Here is a 27,947-nt window from a genome sequence, read left to right on the forward strand (position 1 = left end):
CCCCCCAAGGAATGTTTCTATAGAACCAAATCAAAGCTGCTTCTTGGAAGGTATGAATAGAATAAAAAAAGATTTCTATGGAGCTTAAAGTTCACAGCCATTCTGTGTAGACAAGAGCTAAGAAAAATGTGAGAATTATACAGAAAACCATTAATCACTTCTTTTCTTTAAATACGTATCCTCTCTCCTTTGTTATTATTCAACAGCAAATCTCCGCAGACCGGCTGTTGGGGGAAAAAAGTGTTAGCCGTTTCTCCTGGACTTGCAAGGGAGAAAAAATTTGGAACCATAAAGTTGAAAACTTTTTTCTCTCAGTTTGGAAGAAGCTCTTCGTCATGAATGGGATCCTCGGAGTTCGGGCCAGACGAGGCGAGAGGCGAAAAGGTAACAAAGCCCCCGCCTGGGCTGGCTTTTTTTTTGCCCCCCAAATGTTTTATGAGCTCTTTTTACAAGGGAAAAAAGAAACACTCTCTCGCCTTTTTCTTTTTCAACTATCTTTGCAGGCTTTTTATGGTGGACACTTGGTCAGGTTTGCTGCCTTTTATGGTGACTGATGCTTGGTTCAGAGGGACAGAGAAGGGCCTCGACACCTGGAGAGTGTTTGAACTGCTTGGGCCCTAGGTGTCAGGGCCCCTGAAAAACCCCAGAGAAGCTGGTTTGTGAGGCAGCTCAGAAGTACTTTTCTGGTTTTGGAAAATGCAGGCAGGCCTGGGGAGCCCCCAGCATGCATGCATTTGCGTGTGTATAGTGGCGTGCCCATGTGGCTGGTGTTTTCTGTGACTTCGCTTGTCTACACTGGGGGCTTGTGTCCGTCCGATATGTCTGCTTATAGTGAGACGTTGTCACTGCTGCCTCCCGGAAAAATTAGAATGCTGTTTCTGGATGGAATGCCTCAGCCTTGGAGTGGGGTAGAGGCAAATGTCTTCCTTTTGAGCTGTTTTGTATCTAGCTTGAGATTCTAGATAAATATTTGCAACTCTCTGGAGCAGTAAACGCCTGTTCACAGGCGAGATTCATTGATGTGGGAATCTTCCCCTTCAACTCTGCACCAACTCCCCAACCTCTTTCTGGAGGCTCAGTGTTCGGTTTGGTTTCCTTTCACTCTTGTTTTGGGGGCTCTGTTCCCCCTACTGGGATTCTGCTGCTGAGGTTGAGGGAGACAGTGTCTCAGATCTGAATGTGCTGGCCCTTTTTCCCTGGGGCTCACTGAGGCTTTGGAGGCAGAGCCTGGCAGGACAGAGAGTTCATGGAGAGGCCACGTTTTCTAGGCGATTAGCTCAGTATTAGAACCACAAAATGACCTCGGAAGCCCCTTGACCTCCCTGAGACTGGACATTGTGCTGGCTCTTGCCTCCTGCCCAGAACAGAAAGTCACACCTCTGCAGGGAGGGGTCCTTGGGCTGTTGTGTGTCCCATCTTCTCTGTCCCCCCTCTAGCCCTCAATCCCTTCTTTGCTATCTTGAAATTTCTGGATTTTTTTCTATTAATGTCCATTGGAGAGAAAAGGAATAAAACTTTTAGCTCCTTCCTTCCTGGGGGAGGAAAGTAGAGTGCTGAGCAGTCTCTCTGTGCCAAACTCCTTCCCTAGGCCAGGCTCCAAGGGCCCCCACCTACCATGTCCAGCTCATCTCTCCTTCTCTCCTGTTTTGCTTGGAGGGAGCTGAGGGATCAAAGACAAAGAGACAGTAGGAGAGGTCCACGGGGTTTCGGAGGGCTAGGGAAACCAGTCCCCACCCTAAGAAGAAAGAGGGCTCCCCCCATGAACAGTCCCTTGGAATCTACTGTCCCTCAAGTTCTGACATCCAAATCCACAGCCCCTAAACCCATTTTCTGAAGTTCCTTTAGTGCAGGAAGCTATTCCTATAATCGTTTTCCCTCCCTTTCCCTAACCCCGATCCACCCTAGTTATTCACAGAGCCCATGGAATACCTCCCCACCAGAGGAGAGAGAGATGGGAGAGGGTTAGTGCAGCCTCTCCTGACCACTTCCAGGTATAGCTCTGCCACATTAACCAAAGTTTCCATCAACTTTTAATTTTAAAATATTGGTGAAACATTTGCTAAGAAGTAAACTCCGAATGTAGAGACTTTCCAAATTTGTGTTCTATTAACCCACACCAGCAGCCATCCTCTTAGAAGGAAATGATAGCTAGACAGACATATAGAGAGAAGTAGTTCAAGTAACCTCCAGGTAGGAAGAGGAAATGTTCCCTTAGGTTAAAACTTGCCGGGGTGTTTTGCGGTTTGCATTTTGTAAATTGTCGCCTGTAACTTGGGGACTCTTATCTCAGGCAAGAAAAAAACTGGCCTTGGTTGGTATCATCTCCTTTGTCCCGAGATGGCATAATACATGCAAGGGCTAGAGGCCTCAGGGCAGAAAAGTGAGCTGGGTTGCTCCTGGACTTAAAATATCTGGGGCTCAGGGGAGATGTGTACCCATTATTCATAAGGGTAGATAACCAACTGTGGGCTCTCTAAAGGCCCAGGTGACAAAGATCTAGTTACCTGGGACTTTACAAGCTGCTCTCTGAAATTTAAGAATTAGGGGTCCATCAAGGGGAAAGAGGAGTAAAATAATGGAAAGGGAAACTTGGGATTTATTCAAAGGTTTCATCCCCCACAGGCAAGAACTTTAAGATCTTTCCTTTCCCTTACTCCCAGACCCAGAGCTGAGCGTTGCTGGCCAGCTACATAGCCCTTTAGGTTTACCTTCTACAATTCTAGCGGCCACCCTGAGTCATCCTAATCTTTGACCTTTCTTCCCTCTGGGTCCCTTGCCCTCCCCAACCTCCCTCCTACTTCCACCCGAAGGGGCAGACCAGGGCTGCAGGCCCTGCCCCAGCCGTCCAAGCACCCCTCGCGCCCTTGGGTGGGTCCCCCTGGGCAGCGGCGGCCCGGGAGGAGGATCTGGTTGGAAGACGGAGTTGGGAAGTTTCCCAGCGTGAGTTGAGCGCTGACGGATTTGTGATCGGCCATAAAACCGGCGCGTTCAGATTCGTAAATCAATCTCACCTTTCTCACGGGATAAATGTTCGCTTTATCGGCAGCAAGAAAGCGCTCAGCTCGCGCCCGGGTGCTTGTTTATTTGAACGTGGACATTCCCAGGATCCGAAAAGAGTGTGGCATTTTAACAGACCCTGCTCGGCGTGGCTTCGTGTTGTTTTGCTGTTCTTTTTCTTGTCCTTAAAAATAATTTCTCTGTTTCAGAGATTGCTGTCTTCCTATGCTCCAGCATATTATCTCCTCCCTCTCTCTATTTCTTGCTCACACATATATTTTTAGATTTTAGTGGAATCTTTTCCTTTGGGGGGGGCATTATTAGTGGATTTGTGGCCAGAACCTTGCAGAGTTGCCGTAGCTGGATCCGGGCGTGGGGCCCACCTCGGGAGCAGGCTGAATTCAATAACCAGTCTGTGTTTTGTATCTGGACAATCAAAGTCCCGGAGTCTGGGCCCTGCCAGCGCCCCATCCGAGCGCGGGGAGTGGGATTCCAAGGAAGCCAGGCCGCGCCGGTACCGAGAGGCGGTGTGTGTGTGTGTGTGTGTGTGTGTGTGTGTGTGTGTGTGTGTGTGGTGTGTGTGTGTGTGGTGTGTGTGTGTGTGTGTGTGTGTGTGTGTATTTCTTGGGAGTTGTTAAGGCATCTGGGTCCTCAACCTTCTCCCCAGCAAGTTGCTTTTAGTTCAGGCCTCTCCAAACAAACCAACAGGGGACCCCCAGCCTGTCTGTTGCTCCAAACTGCTCTTTTTCCTTGGCATCCCGCCAGTGCCTGTAGCCCTGCTGCCCCAGAGCTGCTGAAGATAAGACTGGAAATGGGTGGCGAAGGGCTTCTTCAGGAATGTCTTTTCTGCTCTCCTTTGCCCCCTCATCCTATCCGGCAACCAAGGACCCTGATTCTGGTTGTAACTGGTCTGCTCATTCTGTTGCCAAGCTGTAGGTAAAGGTTTGGGGGGTTTCTTGTTTTGTTTTGTTTATATCAGAGATGAAGGAGTCTGTGTACATTTCTCTCTCTCTCTAGGCCTTTCTCCTATCATCCCCGGTGTTTGTGGCTTTAACATGCAACCCCCCCATATTTTTCCCATTGATCAGTCTCCATTGTCTGTCCACTGGAAGCTCAGGGTACTATAACCTGGGAAATAGGGACCTGAGGCTGTCAGACTGACTTCAATTCTTTCTTCCCATTCTCTCCCCTTTCCTCCAGTTTAGGTCTCCAGCTGTCTTAACTGGTGTGTTGTGGAGGGGGCGGGTAGTGGCTGAGATGGTATGACATAGGAAGAGAGAGACTGAGTATCCACTTCTTTTGTGTAGAAAGCCTAGTGTGGGTCTTTGTCCTTAGAGTGTATTCTGTCGGTCAGAAGAATTTGGCTCCCCATAATAGTCACAACGCAAGGAAAAAATGCCCCCCTTGTGGTTGTTCCCAACTCTGGAAGCTCCAGAGTCATCCTGTCCCTTTTCTACCCCCTTCAAAAGGTACCACAAAAGATCAAAAGGAGAATTAAACCTAGAAACCCCATTCTTTATACATATATAATATGGGCGTATGAAATGTTTCTTTTGAAGCTGGTCCCTTTAGAAGTGTTGTTGACTATTTAGGAAGAAGGGGAGTGTGTCCCACTGAAATAAATATCCTGGGAGTGAGGGAAAGATTGAAGTTGGTGGGGGGGGGATCTTAATCTTAAAGGATGCAAAGAGAACTGGAGACTGAGAAATCCAGGGGCTTGGAGAAGGGCTCCGCGCCCACCCCACCCCCACCCCCAGACGCCCCTGCAGACTATTTCTGCACCTCCACGAACTAGGGCAGAAGCAGGAGGAGAGGGAGAGAGGAGAGGTGGGCTGTGGGTAAGTGTGTGTCTGTGGGGATGGTTAGGGAGCTGTGGATGTAGGCATAGATGTTAATGTGGGCGAGAGAAAGAGAACTCGCTAGTATTCCATTGGTGGGTTGGGGGGAATCTATTTTGCAAGAAAATTTCTCCTCCTGAAGGGGAAGGTCATAGTGGTCCTTTGAGTCTGAAATTGAAAGACCCCCTTCCCCCTCCTGGTCACGTGATTCATTAAATAATTAATGCCGAGGTTGCAGAATAGATATGTATTCGTCAGGAAAATCGCAGGCTCGGTCTCCCTGTTTCTGACGTGCAATTCAACTGTCTTTGAAAAACAAGCCTGTACCCCGAGAAAAAAAGAGAGAGGGGGAGAGAGAGGGAGAGAGAGAGAGAAAAAGAGAGGGAGGCAGCAATAAAACAGCCCCGCAGCCGGAGCCACACCGCGGGCTGGGGTATTGTAAGTAGAAGGGATTTCTCACTACCTACCGCGTCTTATATGTCCATGTAAATTTATTGTTTGTTATTAATGTTATTGTCGTAAAATGTGACAAATAGCCATCTTCATTTCCTGCCATTTCTCTTCACACGGTGTTCTGTGTATTTATACCCATTGAGGCATTGCATAGAGATTTTAGGAATATTCCTCTTCTCTCTCTCTCTCCCTCTCCTCCAACCTTTTTCTTGATTTATAGCAATATGGGTGTCAGCTTCTCGCCAGCATGCCAGCCATTGTGTGTGTGTGTGTGTGTGTGTGCGCGCGTGTGTGCGTGCGCGCGTCTGCGTGTGTTTGTGAGCGACTTGTGTTGTTTATGGCCATGTCTTCGATAAATCATTTCTCACGGAAAATGATGTGGAAGCTGGGCTATTTCTGCGGCCGGGAGAGAGTCGCTCTCGGAGGCACTTCCTCCCTCTCTGCTCTGCTCCCAGGAGTTGGTTATTTCAGACAATTTACAGTAATATATCAGCAGTTAATATGAAAGCTCTATAGCCGGAGGTCTTAAATTACAGCATCTGTGATTATCAATTAAGGCGAGATTTGTATAAATTTGGTAAACCAGAAATGCCTCATTGGCATATAAACCCAAAGACCACGACCTAATATAAAAATTATATTTGTGAGCCTGATACAGCCAACATTCCTGCAGCAGCAGACAGAGCTTCATTTTTCAGCTGTTCCCCTCCAGCAGTTTGGCGGCTCCAACTTCAGCCCGGGGTAAAGAACCAACTCTGAAGGCAGATAGAGCCTGGGGACAAGAGAGATGGAGGCAGAGGAAGAAATTACTGGAGTTGAGGGCAAAGATTTTTTTGTAATTGATGAGGACCAATTGAAGTTCTCTAATTGGAAAGGGAGATTCTGCTCTAGTGTTAAAGCTTAATTTTTAGGACTGATTGCATGGCAGGGTGTTAAGGGTGGAAAAGGAGTTAACCAAACTGGGGGAGACAATAGAGGCAGAGGGTGAAGGGCAGGGAGAGAAGCCGAAAGCCTTGGCTCCCCACGCTCCTGGCTAACAAAACACGGAAATGGATTCACACCCCAGCAGCCTTCCTTCCACCTCCTGAAACAAAGAAAGTTTCCTCAGCAGTAAGGAACTAAGTTCTGTAACTTTTTCTAGAAATGAAATGTTCCAGGAATCAGGTGGTCCCAAAAAGTTGGAGAGAGTTTCAGGATATGGGGTGTCTTGCCCTTCCTAAGCCCCCTTCTAAAGAGGGAGCAAGTAGGGTACACACTGGGAAGGGAGAGCTGGTAACTTTCTCCTGGGCTTTCATGTAGGGGCCTCAATCTCTCCCCATTAGGAAGGGGTCTGTTGGTCAACAGCAAAGCCGGAGGTGGTTTCTGGAGGACATTCTGCACTGCACCCTAAAATTGTGATGGATGATGAGCAGAGTGTCAGAGCCTTTACCAAGTCCAGTCTGGACTGCTGGCTTTTCCTTCCCTGGCTGGCATCCAGCCAAGTGCCACTATTATCTCAAATATAACTCTGCCTGCTATGTAAACCTTTGAACAGGAAAATTAGAGTGCCGCTACATCCAGATGTTAATTACTTATGGCATCAGCATGGAGTGACAGCTTAGGCCCCAGTCTTGAAGCACCCAGGAGCTCGTTCCCATGCTCTGCTCCAAGTGGGCGCCCAGTCCGTCCTTGCTAACAGGCAGATTTGTGGGTGGATGGTGGGTGAAGTCTCCCAGTTAGGAAGTTTTGGTTGAAAAGTGTTCAGGGAGAAAGAGGAGGGAGCCGAGACCCTATGCTAGGATGGGTAGGAGCATTACCTGACCTAGATAAAAGGAACTGGGGAGAGTCTGGGTCAAGGGCAGCTTTGACAGGGCTGGAGATCATGGGGAGGGGGACGACTGGGGACTCCAAAGCCCTTGGGCCATCCTCCTTCAGTGTTAGAAAATCCCATACAAACTCGGTGTGGGAGACAATTATGTCCTCTCCCTCGCCTGGGAAGTGGGGGGTGTCAATATAAATGTAAGTTCACTCCCAAATGGTGTTTGAGAATTTAGGCCAAAGTTTTGGAATCCCTAGGAGAGGAAGGAAGGACTCTGTCTTCCTTGGAGAGGAAGACTGACTTCTGGAGGAGAAGGAAGAGTAGAATCCTGTTTATTAGCATCTGAATTCAGCCTGTTTTGGAAGATAGGGAGCCAAAGGGGGAAGCTGAAGGATTTACTCTTTGGGACAGGCCATAGCTAGTGAGGAGACTTGGAGCCAGCCCCACAGCCCTTCTCCCTGTGTCTCCAACTCCTCCCCCTTCTCCACTCCCTGCCCCTACTGCCTGTGACGTGGAGATGTGACCCCCCTCTTTTCCTCTCCATGCTCTCAACCCCCTTCAGGTCTTTGTCTCTTCTGGCCCTGGGGACACCCCCTCCCCTTCCTTTTCCCCAACTCACACACAGACTCTTCCCCAGGAGACAAAAGCAGGGAGACTGTCTCTCTCCACTGTTATCTTTTAGTCACCAGCCCCTGGCTTAATCTTCCTGTATGAGGTCTGATCCCCTCCATCCAGGCCTAGTGGCCTACCCCCACATCATCAAGTTTGAAAAGACTTTATTTTATAGATGAATAGATAGATAGATAGATAGACAGAAAGATATACATTTGGTTCAGTTAGCCATGAAACACCCTGCCTCTTACCAGTTCTGCACATACACACCCCATTTGCTTTTGTGCTGTTCAGAGGATGGGGTAGAATGCATTTGATGGGAGGGGTTTTAGGAAAGCTGCTGACTCTGTCTTCTTCCCCGACTCTGTTGGTGTCCACTTTATAATTACAGTGTTTATCCTTCTGCCTTTAAGAAGTTGGGCTGCCAATGCTTTAGTGACCAGAGAGTTGGATAAAGATGAGGAGAGAGAGGTTGAAGGAAAAAGAGAGGGCCCCAGAGAGAGAACAAGCAGTTGGATCCCTTTCTGAGGTGGGAAGTCAAGGCAGAGACCAAGGAGAGGATGCCAGGGAGAATGGAGACAAAGGCCAGTCAGGGGGGCAGGCAGTTTGTTCTAGAAGAAGGAGCCCTACAACTTGGATAGGTATACACACACACACACACACACACACACACACACACACACTCAGAGTTAAGTGAGACGGAGGGAAGCAGAAAAGAAACCACTCACTCTGCCCCCTTCTCTGAAGAGAGAATGCCTCCATGGCAGAGGATGGCTTACTCCAGAAGAAGAAAGGGCTCTAAGGCCAAGGGCTCCACGCTGCCCCAGGAGAGGAGCAGCCTAATAAGTCCAGAAATGACTTCTGGAGACACTCCTAAGTTCTTTGCAAGGCTCGATTTAAATTCACTTAGGATACAGAGAGAGGCAGAGCATGAGAAGACAAAGGGGTTATGAGAAAGAGAATGAGACAAGAGACAACAGAGATGGTTAGGAAGGGCAGGGAGTTGGTGACTGGGGAGGGAGAAATTTGGAGAAGGAGCCTAACCCCCTTGGGGGGCAGGCACAGAGAGGAGAGGGCTGCAGGGTCTGGAAGCTCTTCCAGGCTGCCTTTTTTTTTACAGGCCGCTGCCCATAGCCCAGGCCATCCCAGAAAAAAACTGCCTCTAAAGTAGGCCCTTGGGGGTCCTAAATCAGGTGTGAGGCAGCTGGGGTAGGAACTGAAATGTCAGGGAATGGCCAAGATGTTGTGGGCACTTCAACCTCCTCTTCCTCCACCACCATCAGTAACTTAATGGTTGGAATCTCCCCGAACAGAATTCCATGAGGCGGGTGGTGTGTGTGTGTCTCTGTGTGGTTGGGTCAGTCTCACCTGAACCTTGGAATCCTTCCTTGGCCTCTGCTCCCTCTGGGGTTTGGTCTCTTCTTTCCCTCTTTAGGGACAGGGAGAACTTGATCTTCCAGCCGCCTAAGAACTTTCCCTTTCACCTCCAATCCACATCTCTTCCCTGAACCCCCAGCCTGAACAAACATGCTACCCTCACTAATCTCCTCCCTCTCCCACCTTTCAGGAAAAAAAAAGGCAAAAGGAAAAGGGGAAAGTTCCTACCAGCCTAAGCAGCTTTAGAAAACTCCAGGGCCAATGGAAAATGCAAACCTTTCTGGCCTCTCCCATCCCTGCCATTACCCCTGGTCACTACTCGGCTCCCTCCATTGCGCACCCCGCGCCTCACCCTCCCGCTGGTTCCTGCCCAGAACCCTCCGTTCCCCTCCCATCTTTCCGGGCGGACATATGGAACCCATTTCGCTGGTGACATTGAAGAGCCTCCCATGCGCCCGCCTTCCGCCGTGGCGCCCCCGTGCTCCCCGCTCCTTGCCGTGTCCCCTGTCAGTCGCTGTTCCACTCGCCTGGCAACTTGGCCCGCTCTCAAAACCCCGACCCCAGCTCAGTGCCAGGCCCGCCCGGTTGCCCGCAGCTTCACGCGGGCCCTCGCAGCGGGGAGCTCGGTCCGCGGAGAGGGGCGCCGGCCGCCCCGGGTGCAGCACCGCGCGCGCCTTGCCGCCCCGCGGCCCCGGAGGCCCAACAAAGCCGGGGGCGGGGCGGGGCTGGGTGGGGGCGAGCGCTTCCGGGCCTCTCCCCTCCTCGGCCGGCCGCTCCCGGGCTGCGGGGCTCTGAGTGACCGGGATGCGGCCAGCCGCGGCCGCGGAGCCCCAGCTGGGGCCAAGGGACCCGGGCCTGGCAGTCGGCTCGCGCGCGCCCCCCGCTCCCGGCCGCTCGCCGCGGCCCACGCCCTAGCGGGAGACCGCACAGGTAAGTGCCGGTGCCACGCGGCGCCCAGGGCCTGGCTTGCGGTGGAGAGCGGGTCTGGCTGAGACCCTCGCCGCCCGCCACGCTCCTGGGTCAGGAAGGAGGCTGGATGAAATTGCAGAAGACAAAGATGTGAGCCACTTAAAGCGGTGGCTAGGGGCTGAGGGGGTAGAGGATCCTGGTGTGCAGGGCGCTGTGGAGGAAGGTGGGAATGTCCTCGTGGGAGTGTGGACAGGAGCGGGGTTAGGGGACGGAACTCTCTGCTCAGGAAGGACTGCTTTGGAGGCCGTGGAGGGTTTTTCCAGGGAGTTGGAAGCTATGGGTTGTGAGGGGCATCTGCTGGGGTCGGGAATGGCTGGGCCTTGTTCCACAGTCCAGCTGCCACCGTGGCCCAGCCTTTTGGCACCTAGCTGGTTATTTGAAGCTGAAACTACAAGGGCTTGCGCTGAGGCCGGGTGTTAAAGCTGAGAAGGTAGGAGAGGGGGTGATTTATGACTTTAGAGAAGCTGTGTTTACTCCCTGACTGCTCTGGAAACCAAAAACCAAACAGAGCAGGGGAGGGAGAAGCCCCTCTCCTTGGAGTGGGAGGCAATGCCAGCTTGATTCACTAGGATTTATTTTCCCAGATGTGAAGAGATGGTGGGAACTGTCTTTTGCAGGCACAGGATGCAGTGGGTCTGTGAGAAGTATAGGAGAGTGTGCAAGAACACATGTGTGGGTGTGTTTGTGTACCAGGGGAGCACATCTGCACCCTGGGGTTTGTTGGGTGCAGCATTGCTTTGTGAGTGAGTGAGCACCCAGGGAACCATCAGGGAGACTCCGTGTTCTGTTCCTGGTACTCTGGGATGGGGTGCTCTGCACACATTTTGCCACCCTGTGCCCTGGCCATGGGTTAGTGCTCACTTCCGCCAGTGCTTTCTTTCCGTGCACAGTCCCACACAGCACAGCCCACTTGGTCTGGCCCCTGGCACCTCTGTGCCATCTGCCCATGCCACCTGATCTTCACTTTGAACCTTTAACTTTGCCACAGAAAAACAAGGAATTCATGAGCACAGCTGCGTGGGGAGGAGAGGGAGAGAGGAGAAAAGGGCCTGGGGTGGAAGCCCACATTGGGGCTTAAGGCTGGCCCTTGGCAGGTGTGGGTTCCACCATTTCTGTTCAAATTCCCTCAAAGTCTGTGCTTGGGAGGGGGCAAGTGAGCACAAAGGGGAACTGAGCAAGGGAGCCATGCAGGATGGTGGGGGTTGGGAGAAAAAGATGTTGACCCCCAGATAGTTATTTCCGCAGGCCCACTGGTGGCTCTTGAATTTCTGTCCAGACACCCAGCTTTGCCTGGAAATTGTTTTGCATTAAATTTTCTCAGCCAAAGAATTATCTTTCCTCGCCTCCAGCTAAACTTGCATTTTTCCACCAGACACTTGGGCCCCGCACCAATGAAATCTGAGAGGAAGCGGCTGGGCCCTAAGTGGCCGTAATTTAATTGATTTTATCATAAATCATCAACTTGATGAAGAACCTGAGGTTTCAGTGAAGTAAATTGATATTAATGGGAGTTTCTTGAAATGCAAACTCGCTGCATTGTTGTGGCATCTTGCGCTGGGGAGGTGGATTACGTGTGTTCCAAGAGCAGTGAGCCTGGACCTAGAGCCCCGCACATCGTTAGGAGCTAGGGAAAGCAAGCTGCCTTTGAGGGGCAGCTGCAGACCAATTTCTTTGGGAGAGCAAGGCAGAAAATGGAACTTTGCTGGGGAGGGAGCAGAGTCTGACTCCATGAATCCTGCTGGTCATCTTGGGAATGCTAGTCTCCAACTGGGGGGAGGCAAATTGGGCAGGCTGGTAGGCATGTGGGCAGAGTTGGGGGTCGGGTGAGAAGGCCAGGCTGGTACAATAGGTGCATTGACTTCTGGTTAAAAATTGCCAGGTTGAAGCCTTCTTCTTCGAATTATACAAATTAATTATTTACTGCCCAGGTTGCTGTGTCCAAAAATAGCACATTTGATTTGGTGATGAAGGTGGAGAAGAGCAGTAAAAACCAGCACCTTTTATGGGGGCAAGGAGGACCAGGAGTGGGATTGGTGCTTAGTAGTGGGGGTATAAACATTTAAATCCCAAGAGGAAATATTCTGCCTTTGGCCATGATGGTGCCCATTAAGGTTTGAACTCAGTCTATTACTGTGTATTGTCACTCACTTTTGCATCAGCACACAGAGAACCACAAACTGTGAGTTCACAAAGGGACCTTAGAGGTCATTTAGCCCAACTCCTTCCCTCCACACACATGCTCTGACTTTACAGAAGGAGCCACTGAGGCCCAGGGAGTTCTCTGCTTCAGATAACACAGCCAATCTGTAACGGCAAGAATCCAAGCCTCCCAACTGCCAAGCTTATCCCAAGTATGACTTTAGACAAATCACTTCCTACCTCCGGGCCTCAGTTTCCCTATCTGTAATAATAGTGGGGTTGGACAAGATGCTTCCTGAGTTCTCCCCAGTTCTGACCCTGGGTAACTCTCTAGTGCTTGGGAGCAGTTCCCTTGTGTGTCTTGGGGTTCTGTGGGCATCTGGGTGTAGGCGTTACTGCATGCTTATTGCAATATACTGGGCGTTTCTACATGCCCGATCATGGATGGTTATTCAGGCTGGCTGTAGGAAATCCTTTAGAATCGGCCGTTCCTTCTCCTGAAGGTGTCTTTAATTTCAGCAGAGGAAAAGCCCAGCAGAGAGCTATGGAGAGAAAAGGCAGTAGAGAGGGAGTAGCTAGCCGAGATGGGCTGGGATGGCCTTTGGAGGGGAGCTGGGAAGGAGGGGCTCCCCCTCACAGAGCAAGGCACTTTCCCTGTCTGGTACCCCGGTGAGGCTGGAGTTGTGCAGAATGTGGCTTTTGAAATCCCTTCACCTCAGCTCAGGGTCTGAACTGTGGTTTGAGAATTTAGGTTCTGTGGTGGCAGGCCACCCCCCAACCCCAGCCTCCCTTGGTCCCTGGGCCTTTGGGCCCTTTCTCCCTGGGAGAGGATGCACAGGGGTGCCACAGCACTATACAAGGTCTCCTCCCAGGGCAGCAAGGACAGAAAGACTTCCAGGCAGATGACTCCCCCGCCCATTCCTGCTCTTATTTCCATCTTTTCTCAACTGGGAGAAGAAATAATTCAAAAGAGAATGGGGCTTCTCAGAAGTCTCATGGTTGTGAGAGGGATATTCCTTGTAGGATTGGGGATATGAGGAGGCCCGTAGGGGAGAGGTTTCCATCCTGCCTTGGGAAGTAGGGTCAGAGGTATGGGTTCTGGTGGGTGAAGAGGGAAAGATGGGAAACAACTTAATCTTTGGGGTTCTGGAAATCGGAGTCTCTGGTCAGATAGTTAAATTCCTAAAGCTTCATCCCAAGCCCTACTCTGAGAGAGAAAAAGAAAAACAAAAGGGTTGGCAGGTCGGGGCTCTGGCCCTATCCTATTCTGACTTTGGAGTTTTATATTTGGAGGCATTTGGAAGGCCTTCCGCTGATTGGTCATTAATCCAGTGAGTTATTGTCTGCTAAACAGAGGTCACTGGGAAAGAGACTTCCAATCTGTCAGGAGAGTCCTGTGCAGTCCCTCGCAGCGGGCTGGGCCTGTCCCTCTCTTGCTTACTTCTCCTTCCCTTCCCCAGTCCCCTGCTCCCCTCCCTACCAGCTGCCGGAGATTCACCCTCTGCTCTCTTACCTTTTCCACTCTGCCCACCTTTGTCTCCGCAGTCGCCAGGATGGGGTTTGCCAGGCCAGGACTGAGCTTTTCTACAGCAGGCTCCTACACCAAAAAGGCCCTGGCCCAGGAGGGACTCCGACTTGGTTCCCGGCACCGCCAGCCGCCGTCACTGCATCCAGACGGCTTCCGCGGCCACTGGCACTTTACAAACCCTAGTGGCTGTCCTGTTTTTTTCCTGCCTCCCTCCCGAGTCCTGACGCCTGGGGTTGGGGGAGAGTACAGCTTGGATTTTTCTTCCCCATCCATGGAACCTTTTTCTTTTGATCCCAGCTTCTGCTGAGCCGGGTCTACACGGGCCTCCACTGAGGCGCCAAATCTTTCCTTCTCGCTGCTCCTTTGTTCCCTCCCGCTCGTGCATCTTAGAGAGATGGGGGTTGGGGATCCACTCAGAGCCATCTTCATTAGCAATCCCATTTTACAACCCCAAGCTTTGAAATCTTTATTAATATTTAAGAACAGATAAAGATTTGTGTGTGTGTGTGTGAACTTCACACGACTCTGCTGCGGCCAGAAAGTTGGGCGGTAAATTGGAGAAGAGTATGGGATGGGGGAGCCCAGACAGGACCAGAAAGAAACGGATCGCCATCCACCTCTCCCTGGCTCCCAGGTCCTAGCTTCAGCGAGCTGGGCAGGCCAGGCATATTTGGGGCTGGCTGAACTGAGTGCCGGATCCTTGGTCACCCCAAGGCTGATACCAGAAATCGATTTGAAAGGAGCCAGCCAGTTTGTCCTTATTGAGAGGCACATTTTCGTTTGCTCTTCGATGGATTTTTTTGGGGGAGTAGGAAAACAGACATGATTCCCCCAGGCCTCCAAGGGTGAGGGGCCAGTGGTCCATCAAGAGGGTTTGAGGTGCTCCTGGTCCCCTGGTCCTGGGTACCGATCGCGAGTGGGGGAGGGGAGTGCTGGAGCCAGTGAGAAACTGAATTGCAGAGGAAAGAATGTGAAGGGGGACATTTTTTCTAATTTTTACCTTATTATTAATTTCTGCCTTTATTAGATTACATTAAGGTCTTCGTGTCTTATCTTTCTCTCAGTTTTTCTTTTTCAGTTTTTCAGTTTCTGCCTCTCTCTCTCTCTCTCTCTCTCTCTCTCTCTCTCACACACACACACACACACACACACACACACACACACACACACAGAGAGTTGCCAAGTTTCCCTCCTTGAATCCAGGAAGAAATTGTTCCTTCTTCTCTCTTTGGTCTGCCCCTAAATCATGACTTCACTGCCAGGGGTGATAAATCCCTCTACCTCACCTTCTTCCAGACCCCAAAGCCTTTCCTCAGGTTTGTCTGGTGTCTCCCACCCCAAGTTACCTGTCCAAGCTCCTCACTGCCTCATTTTGGTCCCCTGAAATTTGAAAGGACCCGAGCCTGCAGCAACACCTCCAGTGAAATGGGCTTCCTCAGGGCTCCTGGTCTACCTTCTTCCCTCCACCCTCCACCCTTCCAGCCCCAATCAGGGGCAACCAGCCAGTCAGAAATCTCCAAAAAAGGAAGAAAAAAAGGCAAGAAAGATACCAAACTGGGATCTCATTGACTCCCAAACATTTCAAATGGACTCTGCTCTCCAGAATTAAGAAGCCCCAGCTCCGTCTCCTACCGCATTTGGGGGTGCATTCCCTGACATTTTCCCACAGGTTAGCCTTCTTGCTCCCCAGTCCTCCTTTTGCTCCCACCTCCACTGCGCCCTGGATCCTGGTGTTACCAGAAGGGACCACAGTAAGCTGAGGAGGCCCCAGGAGGGAAGGGATCCACTGCTGTCTCTGGAACTCTCCACCACTCTCAGCTCAGCTCCAGGCCACATCCTTCTGCAGCCCAGCATGGAAGGCCTGCAACTGGCTGGGCATCCTCCTAATTCTTTTTATTCCTTGAGGCAAAGCTGGTCAGCCCCTCAAGAGAGACCAAGTTCTCATCTCTCAATTTCCTTCTCTAGCCAGTGGTAGCAATAGCTAGGAGAGCCGGTGGGTCTGAGGGACTTTTTAATTTGGAGGAGTTAGAGAAAAGACCCAAAGGTTCTGGCTCCCTTAAGCCTCCGGAAGCCTGGGCTGAGTCCCACTAGACCCAAAGCTACCTAGGGTCTAACCCTGTGGGTCTCTAACTCAGGACAGACTCCTTGCACCACAGACTCAGGCAGCCATAATGGCTCTTTGAGAGTCTCAGCTTGAGTCCCAGTGCTGGATCTGGCTTAGGCATTTTCTTTTCTTGATAGTACTAATTAACACAGAAAAATGGTTCCCACTCTCCATCCTCAACCTCTGCCCCCTTTTCTCTCAGCCATCAACTCTCTAGGTAGGATCCTCAGGACACCACGGTCTGCATGCAGTTCCTGTTGCTAGACGGGTAAGGAGGCCATGGGTTACCCCCACTCCCGTTCAGCAGGGCCCCAGAAACTAGCTACTCCAGCCCATGAACTTAGTGGGCCTAGAAGAGGTGGGGGCTGGAGGAGGCTGGGACCACTCCCTATGAGAATAGGACCCTTTCTTAGCCCAAAGCAAAGCCTGTGAGTTAAGAGCAACTGGGTGTGAGGGAAGCTTTGCCAGACACAGCCACCCTCTCCTGGAGGGGAGACAATAGCTGGAAACCATCTCTCACCTTTGTTCTCCCAGTGCCATCTCTCCTGGTGCATCCAGATGGGAGAAGGCAAAAGCCAAGTATCCTAACCAGGCCACAGGGTAGTGGCTGACTGTCTATGTGAAGAGAGCAAGTTTTCCAAGCTGCCTGTGGAGAAGAGACTGTCTGCCTTCTATTCTATCCCCGAAGTCCCAAGTCAGCAGTTAGGCAGAGCTGCAAACCCTCCTGCTTTTGGAAATGTCCTGGTGCTGTTTTTGTCTTTTTCCTCCACCCAGAATGGCTCTTCCCCACCCCCACCCCAAATCTGCAGACACCTACATTCTTGGCTCCTGTCTTCCTCCTACAGGCCTCCTTGACTTTTCCTGCTCTTCTCAAACCCACCCTAAGAAAAGTTTAGTTTTGGTAGTCTTCCTCTTGTGCCAAGAGTCGTAAATCTTGCAGAGCTAAGAGAAACAAACAGGTTTGTTCTGAATAATAATACTGCCCTCTGTCTCTTCTGTCAGTTCATTTAAAGTTAAGGCGTTTTGCTAGTTCTCATCTTCTTAGAAGTTCAAATGTCTTTATCACCAATCAGCTCCTTCCGCCTATCTGGAGGTGAGAATTTCATCAGAAACTTCTACATGAAGTTCTTACAGCCTCTTTATTGCCGGCCGCATCTGGAACTCAGGCTAAACACACAGTCCTTCTTTGGTCATTCGCTCCTCAACCTCCCCTCTCCCTCCCTGCAAGATGGTCTGATTTTTTAAAATAATCACTCACTACTTGTTGTCTGTTTCTGAAAAAAAAAACAAAACCAGATGGTTGTGGGGGGGTTGTTAAAAAAAAGGTCTGACTTTCCCGTCTCCCCGTTGGAAACTGGGCCTGGTAACGTCTGCGGTTGAGAGGAAGAATGGGTGTGGGAGAAGAAACAGGCTGGGAGACTCAGAAAGACCCAGCCAGAGCAAGGGAGTGGACACTCTGCCACCAGCCCCGGGGGAGTGAAAGTACTTTTAAAAAAAGTTCTGGTGTTTGGCTGCAAACGAGTGTAGGGGGGCACCCAGCACCCCGACACCTGGCAGGGCCAGTACCTTTGACTGGGCCTCCCAACCCTACGGTTCCAATTAGCATAATGGTTACTAGGGGGTGTGGAGGAATTGTGCACATCACTGGCTTTGCCGTGTCTTTGCTCTCCTCTTCCTGCCCCACCAAAATCTCAATTTGAAAATTTACCTGTTCTTAAAAAAAAACAACAACCGAACAGAAACAGACGCTGAACAAAAACCTCTACCTTCTTTTCCTTCCTCACTTTTTTCCCCAGGGAGGGGTATTTAAAAATCTCCCCCTCCCCCACCATCACCTTCCCTCCTTATCAAGCATCTAAGCTAGCTAAAGGGGGAGAGGTGTGGGGGGGTGTGAGCTTGTATGTGTGTGAGTGTGTGTGTGAGTGTGTGAGTGTGTGTGTGTGTGTGTGGTTTTTTCCCTGTGCAAAAGCAGAGGCCATTGTTACGGAGAGTAGGGCGTACCAGTCTTATAGGGCAACCACACTGTGGCGGCTTGGCCGCGCCGGAGCCCGGAGCTGGATTCTCGGCGAGCTGAGCCGCCCAGGCACCTTTCGGTCTTCTTCTATTTTTCTCCCCGCTCCCTCACCCCCTCCCTCCTGCGCACCCCCGCTCCTAAGCCGGGTGAATTGAAGCGGACGCTGCGCGGCTCCTTCGGCCGATCTGCCCCTCGGGCTCCCCAGCCGGGGTGGCTATTGGTGGGGGGGGGGGCGGGGGCGCGTCGCAGCTTTAAACAGTGGTCTTTTTTTCCTTTGCCTTCAAGGAGGGGAGATTTCTCGCCTGCCGCTCGCGCTGGGGCTCGATGTGAATATATATTATGTCTGCCTGTTCTCCCCTCGTCGGTGGCTAAGGTAAGCTGGACTGAAATAGGCTATCAGTTTGTGAATGGCGGAGAGTATGTCTCAATGATTTATGGCCCATATGACTCCAATCTCGGTTCAAGAAGAGTTCACAAGCTTTAAGCTTCCTTCCACGCAGCGACTCTCTCCCTCCCTCCCTCCCTCCCTCTCTCTTCCTGCTTCTCTCCTTTTCTCCTCTCTTTCCTTTGAGCAGCCAGATTCAGGGCTGAATTTACCCCCGCTGCTAAGAAGAGCCTAACCTTTCTCTTTCCTTTCTTGTTCTTTTTTCTTCCACTATTTTTTTTTTAAGACCTGGAAGATGGCCTGTCCCCTCTCCCAGGGCTTCCCCAGCTATTGTTGCCCTCCTGGGCTCTTCAGAGGGTGTGCCTGGGAAGGTGGGGTTCTTGGGGTGGCTCAAAGCCCTTCTCCAGCAAGACCCTGGGGGGATGCCGAAGCCACCGTCTCCCTCCCTCCCTCTCCCCCGAGAAGCCATATGGAGCCTGGATTTTTCCAACATGGAGGCAAGGGAAATAGACATGTTTGGTATAGTAGAGCTGCTCCCCACCCCCTCTTCTCCTGGATCCCCAGATCTCGAATCCCCTCCGCACCTTTCCCTCGTCTGACTGTCCCATCAGCCAGGCCCCTGCGCCCTCCACCGGAGCCGGGCCTGGCAAAGTCTCCGAGCGGAGTTGCTTAGGCGCCTTTTAATTCGGTTATCTCCAGCGCCCAAACTTGCTGCCGGCCTTAGGGCTCCGCCCGCGTCCCGGTGTGCTTGGAACGTGCTGCCGATGGCCGGTTCGGGTCCTGACTGCTTTCTCTTCGCCTCCTTGGGCCAGCAGAGCCAGTCGCCAGCCACCGCGGTTTCGGTGGCGGAGACAACCCGGCCGCAGCAGCCAGGGGCACAAGCCTTCCCGGCCTTTTCTCGCCGCCAGCGGAGTCTCCATTCTTTCCTATCACGTCTCTGGCTTCTCTGCTTCCCACACTTGCCTGGCCTCGGTCCTGCGATGGTTTGCGCGTTTATTGCAGGGGGAGCGACAGGGATTTCGGCCCCAGGCGTCTAGTCAAATTATTATTTTATTATCATCATCATCATCATCATCATTACTGCTGTAACAATCATTTAGACTAAATAAAGCCAGGGCCTAGCCAGCCAACCCCCTCCATTTTATTTCATTCTTTTCTCTATTAATAACAAACTCAACTGATGCCTGTTAATTAATTCCCCCTTCAGCCAGGGCTGCTCCGAAGCTAATTTTGGTTAAATCATCAGAGGCTAATGGTAATAATAATAAAGGGATTGGGTCAGTCTGGTCAATTGAACTCCAGTGCTCTTCCCGGGAAGGACCTGCTGCTTTGCAGACCCGTGTGTATTTCCCAGAAACAAATTCTTCCCAGAAACCAATCGGAACTCAGTGTTCCCCCCTGCTCCCTTTTGAGTAGAAATCAGTGCCATTAAGAAGGGGATTTATGTGTGGGAGGGACTTCCTTCACCTGCACTCCTTTTATTTTCCTGTTTTTAGTTTTCTTTGGAGTTGGCCAGCTGAGTGGAATGAGATTGTAGTCCAAACTCACACGTCAGAAGAGAGGGTCAGTCTGGAGGTTTTATGAAAGTGATGGTGAGGGGTTGGGGAAGACAGGGTGGAAAGAAATGCCATCAGAAGTTTCAGAAGAAATGCACAAAATCCCATGACAACTTGACCCTTTATTTTTGGGGGCACACATTACAAAAAATATATATATATACTTTTTGCCTCAGAGAACTTCAGTAAACAGGGGTACCCTCTGTTTCCAAACCAGAAAAGAATATTTTTCAGATTGCTTTGCTGACTCTTTTTTCCTTGGGAAATTTTTTCTAATTTAAAAAGCTCTTTCCTATCTCTTGGTAGAAAAGTCCAGCAATAATCCAGTTTCTTTCTTCTTTTCTTTTGGAGAAATCAAAGGAAACAGACTGTCAAGGAAAGGGTGGGAAAAAATTAAGTCTGATGAAAAAAATGGAGGCAGGGAGACCTGGGCCAAATGGTCACAGCACCAACCAGCCGGGCAGGGAAATTGAGACAATCCTGCTCCATTTGGGGTCCCCATGGGGGCCGCTGGCTGCTGGCTCCCAGACTTGACTGAGCAGAGACTGGACTGGAGGTGGTGGTACCTGCAGCAGGGCTGCCCCGGGAGGCTCAGCTCTGTCAGCTCTGGAGGTTAAAAATCTTCAGGAAGTTTCTAGGTCAAGCTGTTGCTGTCTTGGTGAGGTGAGGTGGGAGGGAAAGGAGAGGATCCCTCCCATGAGAAGGTTCCCTGCTCAACTTGCTTCTCCTTCTTGTCTCTTTTGGAGGCCCTCTGTTTTTTCTCCACGCAAGACTTTGCTTGGGTGAAAGAGACCTAGATGGACATGGAGGGATACAAGACAGGAGACAGGAGGCCTCTGAGCTCAGGGAAGGGTGTTGGTGCTTTTATTCTGAAGTCTCCTAGTCCCCTCCACCTTGAACCACCCTGTTCCAAAAATGGCGGGGAGGCAGGCAGAGGGAGGAGGAGAGGTCAGGGGCTGCCAGGCAGGCAGGGGAGAAGCAATGGCCCTTGCAGTAGTAAGATTCTCTACTTAGGCGGTCCCCGGAGGAGCAATCCTTATTTGTTAAGTGGACATGAACACTGGTGGGATTTTTCTTTAAAATTCAAGCGCTGAAATAAGAAAAATCCATTTCAGGTCAGGGAAGCCGCCTCAGCATCTGCTGTGAAGATGTTGGGATGGGGGAAAAGAAAAACCCTATTGATGTCAGTTCCCTTTTCAGTTCCTAAGATGGATTCGAGCCCCAGTCCTCTTCTCCCCCTTGTGTCTCTTCTCTCACCCCGCAGGTCAGCCGCTACCAACGGACCCCGGGAGGAGGGGGGCAGAAAGGGGAGGGGGGGTCCGGCGCCTCACGTGACCCCCAGGGGTGCCAATGTCCGGTCGTGAGGGTATCAGGCCCTTGCAAGTTGCCACCCACTGCCCGGGCCTCGCCCAGCGATGCAGAAAGCCACCTACTACGACCACGCCGCGGCTGCACTCTTCGGAGGCTACTCCTCGTACCCTGGCAGCAATGGCTTCGGCTACGACGGCCCTCCCCAACCCCCCTTCCAGGCCGCCACGCACCTGGAGGGCGACTACCAGCGCTCAGCGTGCTCGCTGCAGTCCCTGGGCAACGCCGCCCCGCATGCCAAGAGCAAGGAGCTAAACGGCAGCTGCATGAGGCCCAGCCTGGCCCCCGAGCCCCTGCCCGCCCCGCCTGGCTCACCCCCGCCCAGCACCGCACCTACCAGTACCACTAGCAACAGCAATAATGGGGGCGGGCCCAGCAAAAGTGGCCCCCCCAAGTGCGGCCCCGGCTCCAACTCCACCCTCACCAAACAGATATTCCCCTGGATGAAAGAGTCGAGGCAAACGTCCAAGCTGAAAAACAGCTCCCCCGGCACAGGTACCAGCTCTCTGCCTTCCTCGTCGTCAGCTTTTGTCAGGGCCAGGAATGTCAGTGTTATTCTAGCACCCAGACCCTAGGCGCCCAGGAGGCGGCCTGGGAACAATATCAGGTGGTAGCAGCAGCCGCGCATATCCCGTACCCCCCCCCCACTTGATGACTCCTGATCCCGCCAGTACCCTATTCCTCCCGCCACCCTCCACCTGAGCTTCCGAGAGCTCCAGAAGGCCGGGTGCTCGGACTCAGCCCTTCGCAAGGCCGCAGAGCCACGAGACTGCCAGTAGACCCAGAGTCATCAACGATTGATTATTATTAAGTATGATTACTGTGGGTATTAATCATAATCGCTCGCGCGGCCCAGGGTCCCGGCCTCTCGGTCTCCAGGCTCGGCAGCCTCTTCGCGCCACGCTTCCGTGCCCTACCCACGAATGTCCAGAACTCCCAAGGGTTCTCAGCCACGCAACCTGTCCACAGGACTGTGCAGGGTCGGGGGAAGTGTCTGCCCAGACCTAGAATTGGGGATGGGGGAGAAAGCGTGCGCGAGAAAATCCAGCCCTAAATAAATGGCCATTCGGCTCTGTCTGTGTGACATGATCAAATTTTCATAAGCTGGGGCAGCGAGAGGAGAACAGGTCTCTTAATAAATGCCACTATTATAGAGTGTCCGCTAATGCGACGGGCGTGGGGGTGGGGGGAGTGAGGAGGAGGCGGGGACGGAAAGGGGGGGCTGCGGGGGCTCCGAGTCCAGGCCTGGATTTATTAAGAAACCATGCATTCAATTTCGGCGTGTTCAGTAATTATCTTTTATTTCATTTTCTCCCCTTCCCACCCCTCCCCCTCGGATCCAGCGGAGGGCTGCAGCGGCGGCGGCGGCGGCGGAGGCAGTGGCGGCGGCGGCGGCGGCGGCGGCGGCGGGGGAGGAGACAAGAGCCCCCCGGGGTCAGCAGCGTCCAAGCGGGCGCGGACAGCGTACACTAGCGCGCAGCTGGTGGAGCTGGAGAAGGAGTTCCACTTCAACCGCTACCTGTGCCGGCCGCGCCGCGTGGAGATGGCCAACCTGCTGAACCTCAGCGAGCGGCAGATCAAGATCTGGTTCCAGAATCGGCGCATGAAGTACAAGAAGGACCAGAAGGCCAAGGGCCTTGCCTCGTCGTCAGGGGGCCCCTCCCCCGCCGGCAGCCCCCCGCAGCCCATGCAGTCCACAGCCGGCTTCATGAACGCCTTACACTCCATGACCCCCAGCTACGAGAGCCCGTCCCCCCCGGCCTTCGGCAAAGCCCACCAGAATGCCTACGCGCTGCCCTCCAACTACCAGCCTCCTCTCAAAGGCTGCGGCGCTCCGCAGAAGTACCCTCCCACCGCAGCGCCCGATTACGAGCCCCACGTCCTCCAAGCCAACGGGGGCGCCTACGGGACGCCCACCATGCAGGGCAGCCCCGTGTACGTGGGCGGGGGCGGCTACACGGATCCGCTGCCGCCCCCTGCCGGCCCCTCCCTCTATGGTCTCAACCACCTTTCCCACCACCCCTCGGGGAACCTGGACTACAACGGACCGCCCCCTATGGCCCCCAGCCAGCACCACGGACCCTGCGACCCCCACCCCACCTACACAGACCTCTCCTCTCACCACGCGCCTCCTCAGGGTAGAATCCAAGAAGCGCCCAAATTAACACACCTGTGATGGCAGAGAGAAGGCAAAAGGACGAGGTCATGGGGTAGGGAGACATCCAGGAGGGGCGAGGGCTGTGGAGCTCTGGGGGATGGGGGTAGCCAGGAGGTCTGGAGGAGGAGGCGAGGAGGCTATGGTAGTCACCTGGGAAGAACGGGGCTGGAGCTCCTTTCCTTCCTTCTGGCCCGAGAGGTTGCTTTTTAAAGTTCCCAGCCCTTCCATCTGCCTGCCAACCCATTGGAAAGGAATCCACAGTCAATTAGAGATGATGACCCCATCAACCCTAAGGCCTCCAGCAATACCCAGTTGGAATTTCATGCTTGGAAATGGGGTAGAGGAAGAGGAAATAGGGAAATAAGGCAGAGAAGCACATTAAAAAACAAAAAAACAAAAAACCCAGACAAGATGGCTAGGCCATCACACCCAACAAACCAACCAACTTACCTTTCATTTCAACGGATAATTCCCCCAAATCTAGGTTTTTTTCTCCCTCTCAATTCTCCTCTAAAACGAAAACAAAACAAAAACACATTTCAAGACCCAGGGCACAAAACAGCCTCCCTTCCCGCTTCCCTGAAGCCGCAGATTTCCTCCCATCTACTTGAGGTTTATTGGGCACTTCTTTCATTTCTGGCCCCATATTTTTCTGCTCTAGGACAGTAGTATCTATTCCCCGCCCCCCTCTTTTACATTTTTCAGAGGGCTCAGGGATGGTGAGAGATCCTGAAAGTCAGAGCTGTCTATATTATAAATACATATTTTTTTCTTTTATGGAACATCTGGGAGTCCAGGGCAGGCAAGTTGTCAGGACTGAAGTTTTGCTCATTCTGCTGCCTCCCATCTCTGCTCCAGGTCCATTCCACTCTCTCCACAGAAAGCAATCGGCTACACGAGGTTCTACACTTTTCTTCTGTTGCTCTTTTGACTTAACGTGAAAACAGGGTATATTTTAACAAACTGTCTGTCCCAGGCAGGGGCTGCAGCTGGGTTTGTGCGCCTTGCTCAACCCCCTGACAGGACACTTTTGTTGCACTTAGAGTTTACATTTTAATGGGTATAAAAACAACTGTGAGAGATGTCTGGGCCTGCAGGAGTCCAGCATTGCTCAAAAAGCGTGTGTTCTAGTGAACATTTTCATATATATTTATTGGTTATAGCCTGTTAAAGTATTTTCTTTTTTGTATTATTTATCCCCCTACATTATGTATTTATATAAGAGAAAAAAAGGAAAAAATGTACTTTTTTTTTAGTATTTACTTGTTATAAAGGACGTTGTGTTTCCTGTCATGTAAAACCAGCTATTTTAGTTATTATTGTACTCTAGAAAAGAGCTGTAGATTTATGTTAAACTCGTACTTATGAGCAATTGTAATTAGTTTTGAAAGGCATGAACTCAGCTGTCACTGTATAGTCCTGAATTTGTAGAATTAGAGTTAATTCCCTCTTGGAACTTTCTTTGTTCTTCTGTAGTTACTTTTTTCCTTAATTAAAAGGGTTGTCTGTCAAACAATTCTTGAATAAACTTTCTTTTATCAATTTTATCTTGTTCTGGTAGTCCAATTTAGATAGCAGAGCAAGGCTGCTGACTGCCAAATTTCTCCCAAGGGGAGATGGGCATTGAAGACACTATCCTGGCCTTTTTGTCCACTGCTCAGACCCCCCTACTTCCCCTTGCTGGGTCTCAAGTTTATATAGTTTTCTCATGAATCTGGAACATTCTGTCAACTACTTTGGCAAAGATTTAACTAACAAGTTGGGGAGAAGGGAGACTCGTAGGTGCGCTGTCTAGGTCTTTCTGTTTGGCCTCCTAGCCTCTCAGTTTTTCTCATTCATTGACCTTCTGTCTTCTTGCTCCTTTGGCCACAACTTCCCAGCTCTTTCCCCTTACCCCCACCCCCACCTCAATAACAACAACAAAAATCTGGCCGATTACTGCTGCTTTCATGCAACCTAAACTTCACAGTTCTCTTCCGGAGCTACAAAGAAGTCACGTGACCCGAAGCCCAACCACCATTGGGTCTAAAATGAAAACAAAGGAAAATGATTAATCTAAAAAAAAAAATCTGAGGCCTAGACTTCTCAGGTCAAACCTTAAAACTAAAGTGAAATTAAATCACTAAATAAAGCTTGGGGTGGAGGGAGAGGAGGTGCATTTGATTTCCCCTGCCAGGGAAAGGGAAGAGAAGAAGGGTGGGAGAAGCTGTCGGATCCAAGCATAAATAAAATGGTCCCCAGGCTAATGTGCCGTTCCGTTTCCACGATCCTTCGGAAAACTTCATTTCTTAGTCGTGGTTCCATAAAAGTTTTATCACGTTGGAGTGAGGATAGAGAGGATCTGTCAAAGATGAAATGTCACCGCCAAGTTGGTGCAGCCGATAAGAGCGAGGAGACAGGGCAGCTGAAATATGGAGCTAATTCGTTGAAAGAGAAGCGATGGCTGCTTGCTGAAGAGTTGCATAATTCTAATTGTAAGCCAAGTACCCGCACTGCTTAATTAGGAGCATATATTTGGTGGTAGTGATGGGGGAGGGTGGGCGAGTGTCAGAGAGAATCGTTCCAGGCCCTCAGCCTTAAAGCGAGGGCTGATTTTCATTTTTATGTTGCATCCTGGCAGTCCAAGGTTAATAATTACAGTCTTTATGCAACAATAAATAACAATAAGAAAGCAACCTGAATTCTATACCCTCTCCACCACAATCTCCACCACCAAGTAGGATTTTAACTGGGCTCAGCTCATCCAAGCAGCAAGCAATTTAGCATTGGGTCAGGCTATAATTTAAAGGCATAAGAGCGTGCAAAGTTTGATTGGGATCAAATAACGCTCAAGGGTTTTTCTTTCTGTCTTCCTCTCTCTCTTCCTCTTCCCTGAATAACATTTTCTGAATGATGTAACTAGATGAAGGCCATGTTTGGCTCTTGGGGTGGAATGGATTGATTATCTAGCAGGAGAGAGGCAGGCCAAGAGACAGAATTTAGCTGGAGTTTGAAAAGCAGAGGTTTGGTTTGAAGCTGGAATTGCAAACAAGAAAAATAAGGGCCGACTTGGCTTGATGTCCCTACCCTTCTCTCTGCAAGATTCCAGGCGCTTGCTAAGCAGCCAAGGTTCTGGGGAAAATATCTGTGCTCTAAGGTTCACAGAACAACAGGGGGGTGGGGAAGTGGTGTGTCTGGGAAGGAGGACTCTCTTAGCCCCTTTTAACACCCAAGTTTTCTTCTGTTCTCTAATCTGGCCATAAAATCTGTCAGCAGGGTTAGAGAGGGCTGTATTTCCTGCAGGGACAGGCCTGGCCAGAGTTGTTGCTGAGAGAAACGCTAGACCCTGCAGCCAGCTGGAGAGGCTGTGAAAAAACTTCCAGGTTTCTCAAGGGGGTCGCTGGAGGGAGACCGTGCTCTCAGGCCTCACTGCACAACTTCCAGACAACCAATATTCGGATTCTTTTGTGCCCACCCCCTACCCCCACTCCCATCCACACCTCCAAATAGCAAAAATTGCAGTCTTCCGAGCAGAGTTAGACACAGTTGTGTCTGGACCATTCTCCCAGTTCAAAGAGGCTCTCTCTGTTCTGAGCCCTCCAGAGACTGGCCACCCCTGTCCGTACAGTCCCCACCTCCAGCTCCCCTTTCTCTATCCTGGCTCTCCTCCATCCCACCCTTCTCAGGACTTCTCTTTCTTTTTAAATACTCACCGCCACCCATGGGGATGAATACTCACCACCACCCACGCGGCTGTTACACTGACAGAAAGTTTCTAGTTCCAGCTCCAGGCTGAGTTGCCATTTCTTTGCTAACCAGCCTTCTCTGCCTTGCTGGGCTGCAGAGCCAGGAGGGGGAGGGGAGGCCAGAGCGTGGGAGTTCTCCAGACAAACTTTCCACCCAACTCAGCACCCTTCCCTCTGTCCCCATTTCCCATCTGTTTCCCTGCTCTCCCAGAATCACCTTTCTCTTTTGCTAACACCCCCACCCCCAGACCTTTTAAAGGGATGTGAAATTTCGGCTGTTCCCTCTGCTTTACCAAAGAGCCAAATTCTTTGATGCCATCGGAGGGAGCTGTCAGGGGGTAAGATTGATTGCCTCATCTCCTCTCAGTCCCTCTGACTCACTTATTTAAAAATCTTCCCCCATATCGACTTTGCATTTTCTGCTTTGAGATCTATTTCCCACCAATTGCTTGGGCCCCAGAGTCTTGTGACCCTTCTCTCCAGTAAATTACCGCATTGCCTAAAGTTCAGACTATCTTCATCCCCTCAAAATAAATAAAAAACAAAAAACAAAAAACAAATTTTCCCCAGGGGCCAGAAATAGAGTATCATTTCAGTGGTCATTGTTTCTATCTCCTCCATGTTAAGGGGATTCCTTTTTGCCAGGGATAAAATAACTAAATAACTAACTAAATAAGTAAAAACCTAGTACAGTGCCAAAAATGGGAGGAAGTCTCTGTCAGGGGGCTTTTCTTCCTCCCCCCACCCCCATACATTGACCTCGGCTTTGACAGTGCCCTAAGTTAAATCAGTGGCTGTATCGGTTCACATTTATGTCCCTGGATATAGCTGCAGATACAGGTTTGAGGCTTGAGTGGTTGCTTGTGCATCTTAGGCCCTGCTGTTTTCAGGGTATCAGGGAGGTGTGCAGATGCCTGCAGGTGAAG

General features: G+C 51.2%; 1 protein-coding gene and 2 long non-coding RNA genes across 6 annotated transcripts; 1 reads left to right on the forward strand and 2 right to left on the reverse strand.

The window, feature by feature from the left end:
- The first annotated feature begins 248 nt into the window (after window positions 1-248).
- On the forward strand, window positions 249-23,382 carry HOXB3 (homeobox B3). Of its 4 annotated transcripts, none has more exons than XM_036879766.2 (4): window positions 334-384; window positions 18,115-18,202; window positions 21,035-21,633; window positions 22,482-23,382. In XM_036879766.2, exons 3-4 carry the CDS (start codon window positions 21,186-21,188, stop codon window positions 23,312-23,314), a joined length of 1,281 nt encoding a protein of 426 aa, XP_036735661.2. In that variant the 5' UTR covers window positions 334-384; window positions 18,115-18,202; window positions 21,035-21,185; the 3' UTR covers window positions 23,315-23,382. The 4 variants fall into 4 exon arrangements, with proteins under 4 accessions (XP_057357377.1, XP_036735661.2, XP_036735662.2 ...); XM_036879767.2 differs by lacking the exon at window positions 334-384 and adding an exon at window positions 9,961-10,005; XM_057501393.1 differs by lacking the exon at window positions 334-384 and adding an exon at window positions 17,925-17,975.
- On the reverse strand, window positions 5,913-9,728 carry LOC118909367 (uncharacterized). Its single transcript, XR_005023600.2, has 2 exons — window positions 9,067-9,728; window positions 5,913-6,060 (listed from the first exon to the last, which is right to left on the reverse strand). It is a non-coding gene; the product is annotated as an uncharacterized LOC118909367 (long non-coding RNA).
- Window positions 22,587-27,893, reverse strand: LOC130683568 (uncharacterized). The gene is made up of 6 exons (XR_008997364.1): window positions 27,015-27,893; window positions 25,236-25,321; window positions 23,747-23,806; window positions 23,447-23,528; window positions 23,249-23,308; window positions 22,587-22,722 (listed from the first exon to the last, which is right to left on the reverse strand). It is a non-coding gene; the product is annotated as an uncharacterized LOC130683568 (long non-coding RNA).
- Window positions 27,894-27,947: the final 54 nt, after the last annotated feature.

Source organism: Manis pentadactyla, chromosome 4 (genome assembly GCF_030020395.1).
Source record: "Manis pentadactyla isolate mManPen7 chromosome 4, mManPen7.hap1, whole genome shotgun sequence".
Classification (NCBI taxonomy): Eukaryota; Metazoa; Chordata; class Mammalia; order Pholidota; family Manidae; genus Manis; species Manis pentadactyla.

Excerpts from the sequence above, each read along its gene's own strand:
- HOXB3 (XM_057501394.1), top strand. The coding sequence starts at position 21,186 with ATGCAGAAAGCCACCTACTACGACCACGCCGCGGCTGCACTCTTCGGA. Across the intron at positions 21,634-22,481 it reads AAACAGCTCCCCCGGCACAG|CGGAGGGCTGCAGCGGCGGC; the intron begins GTACCAGCTCTC and ends CCTCGGATCCAG.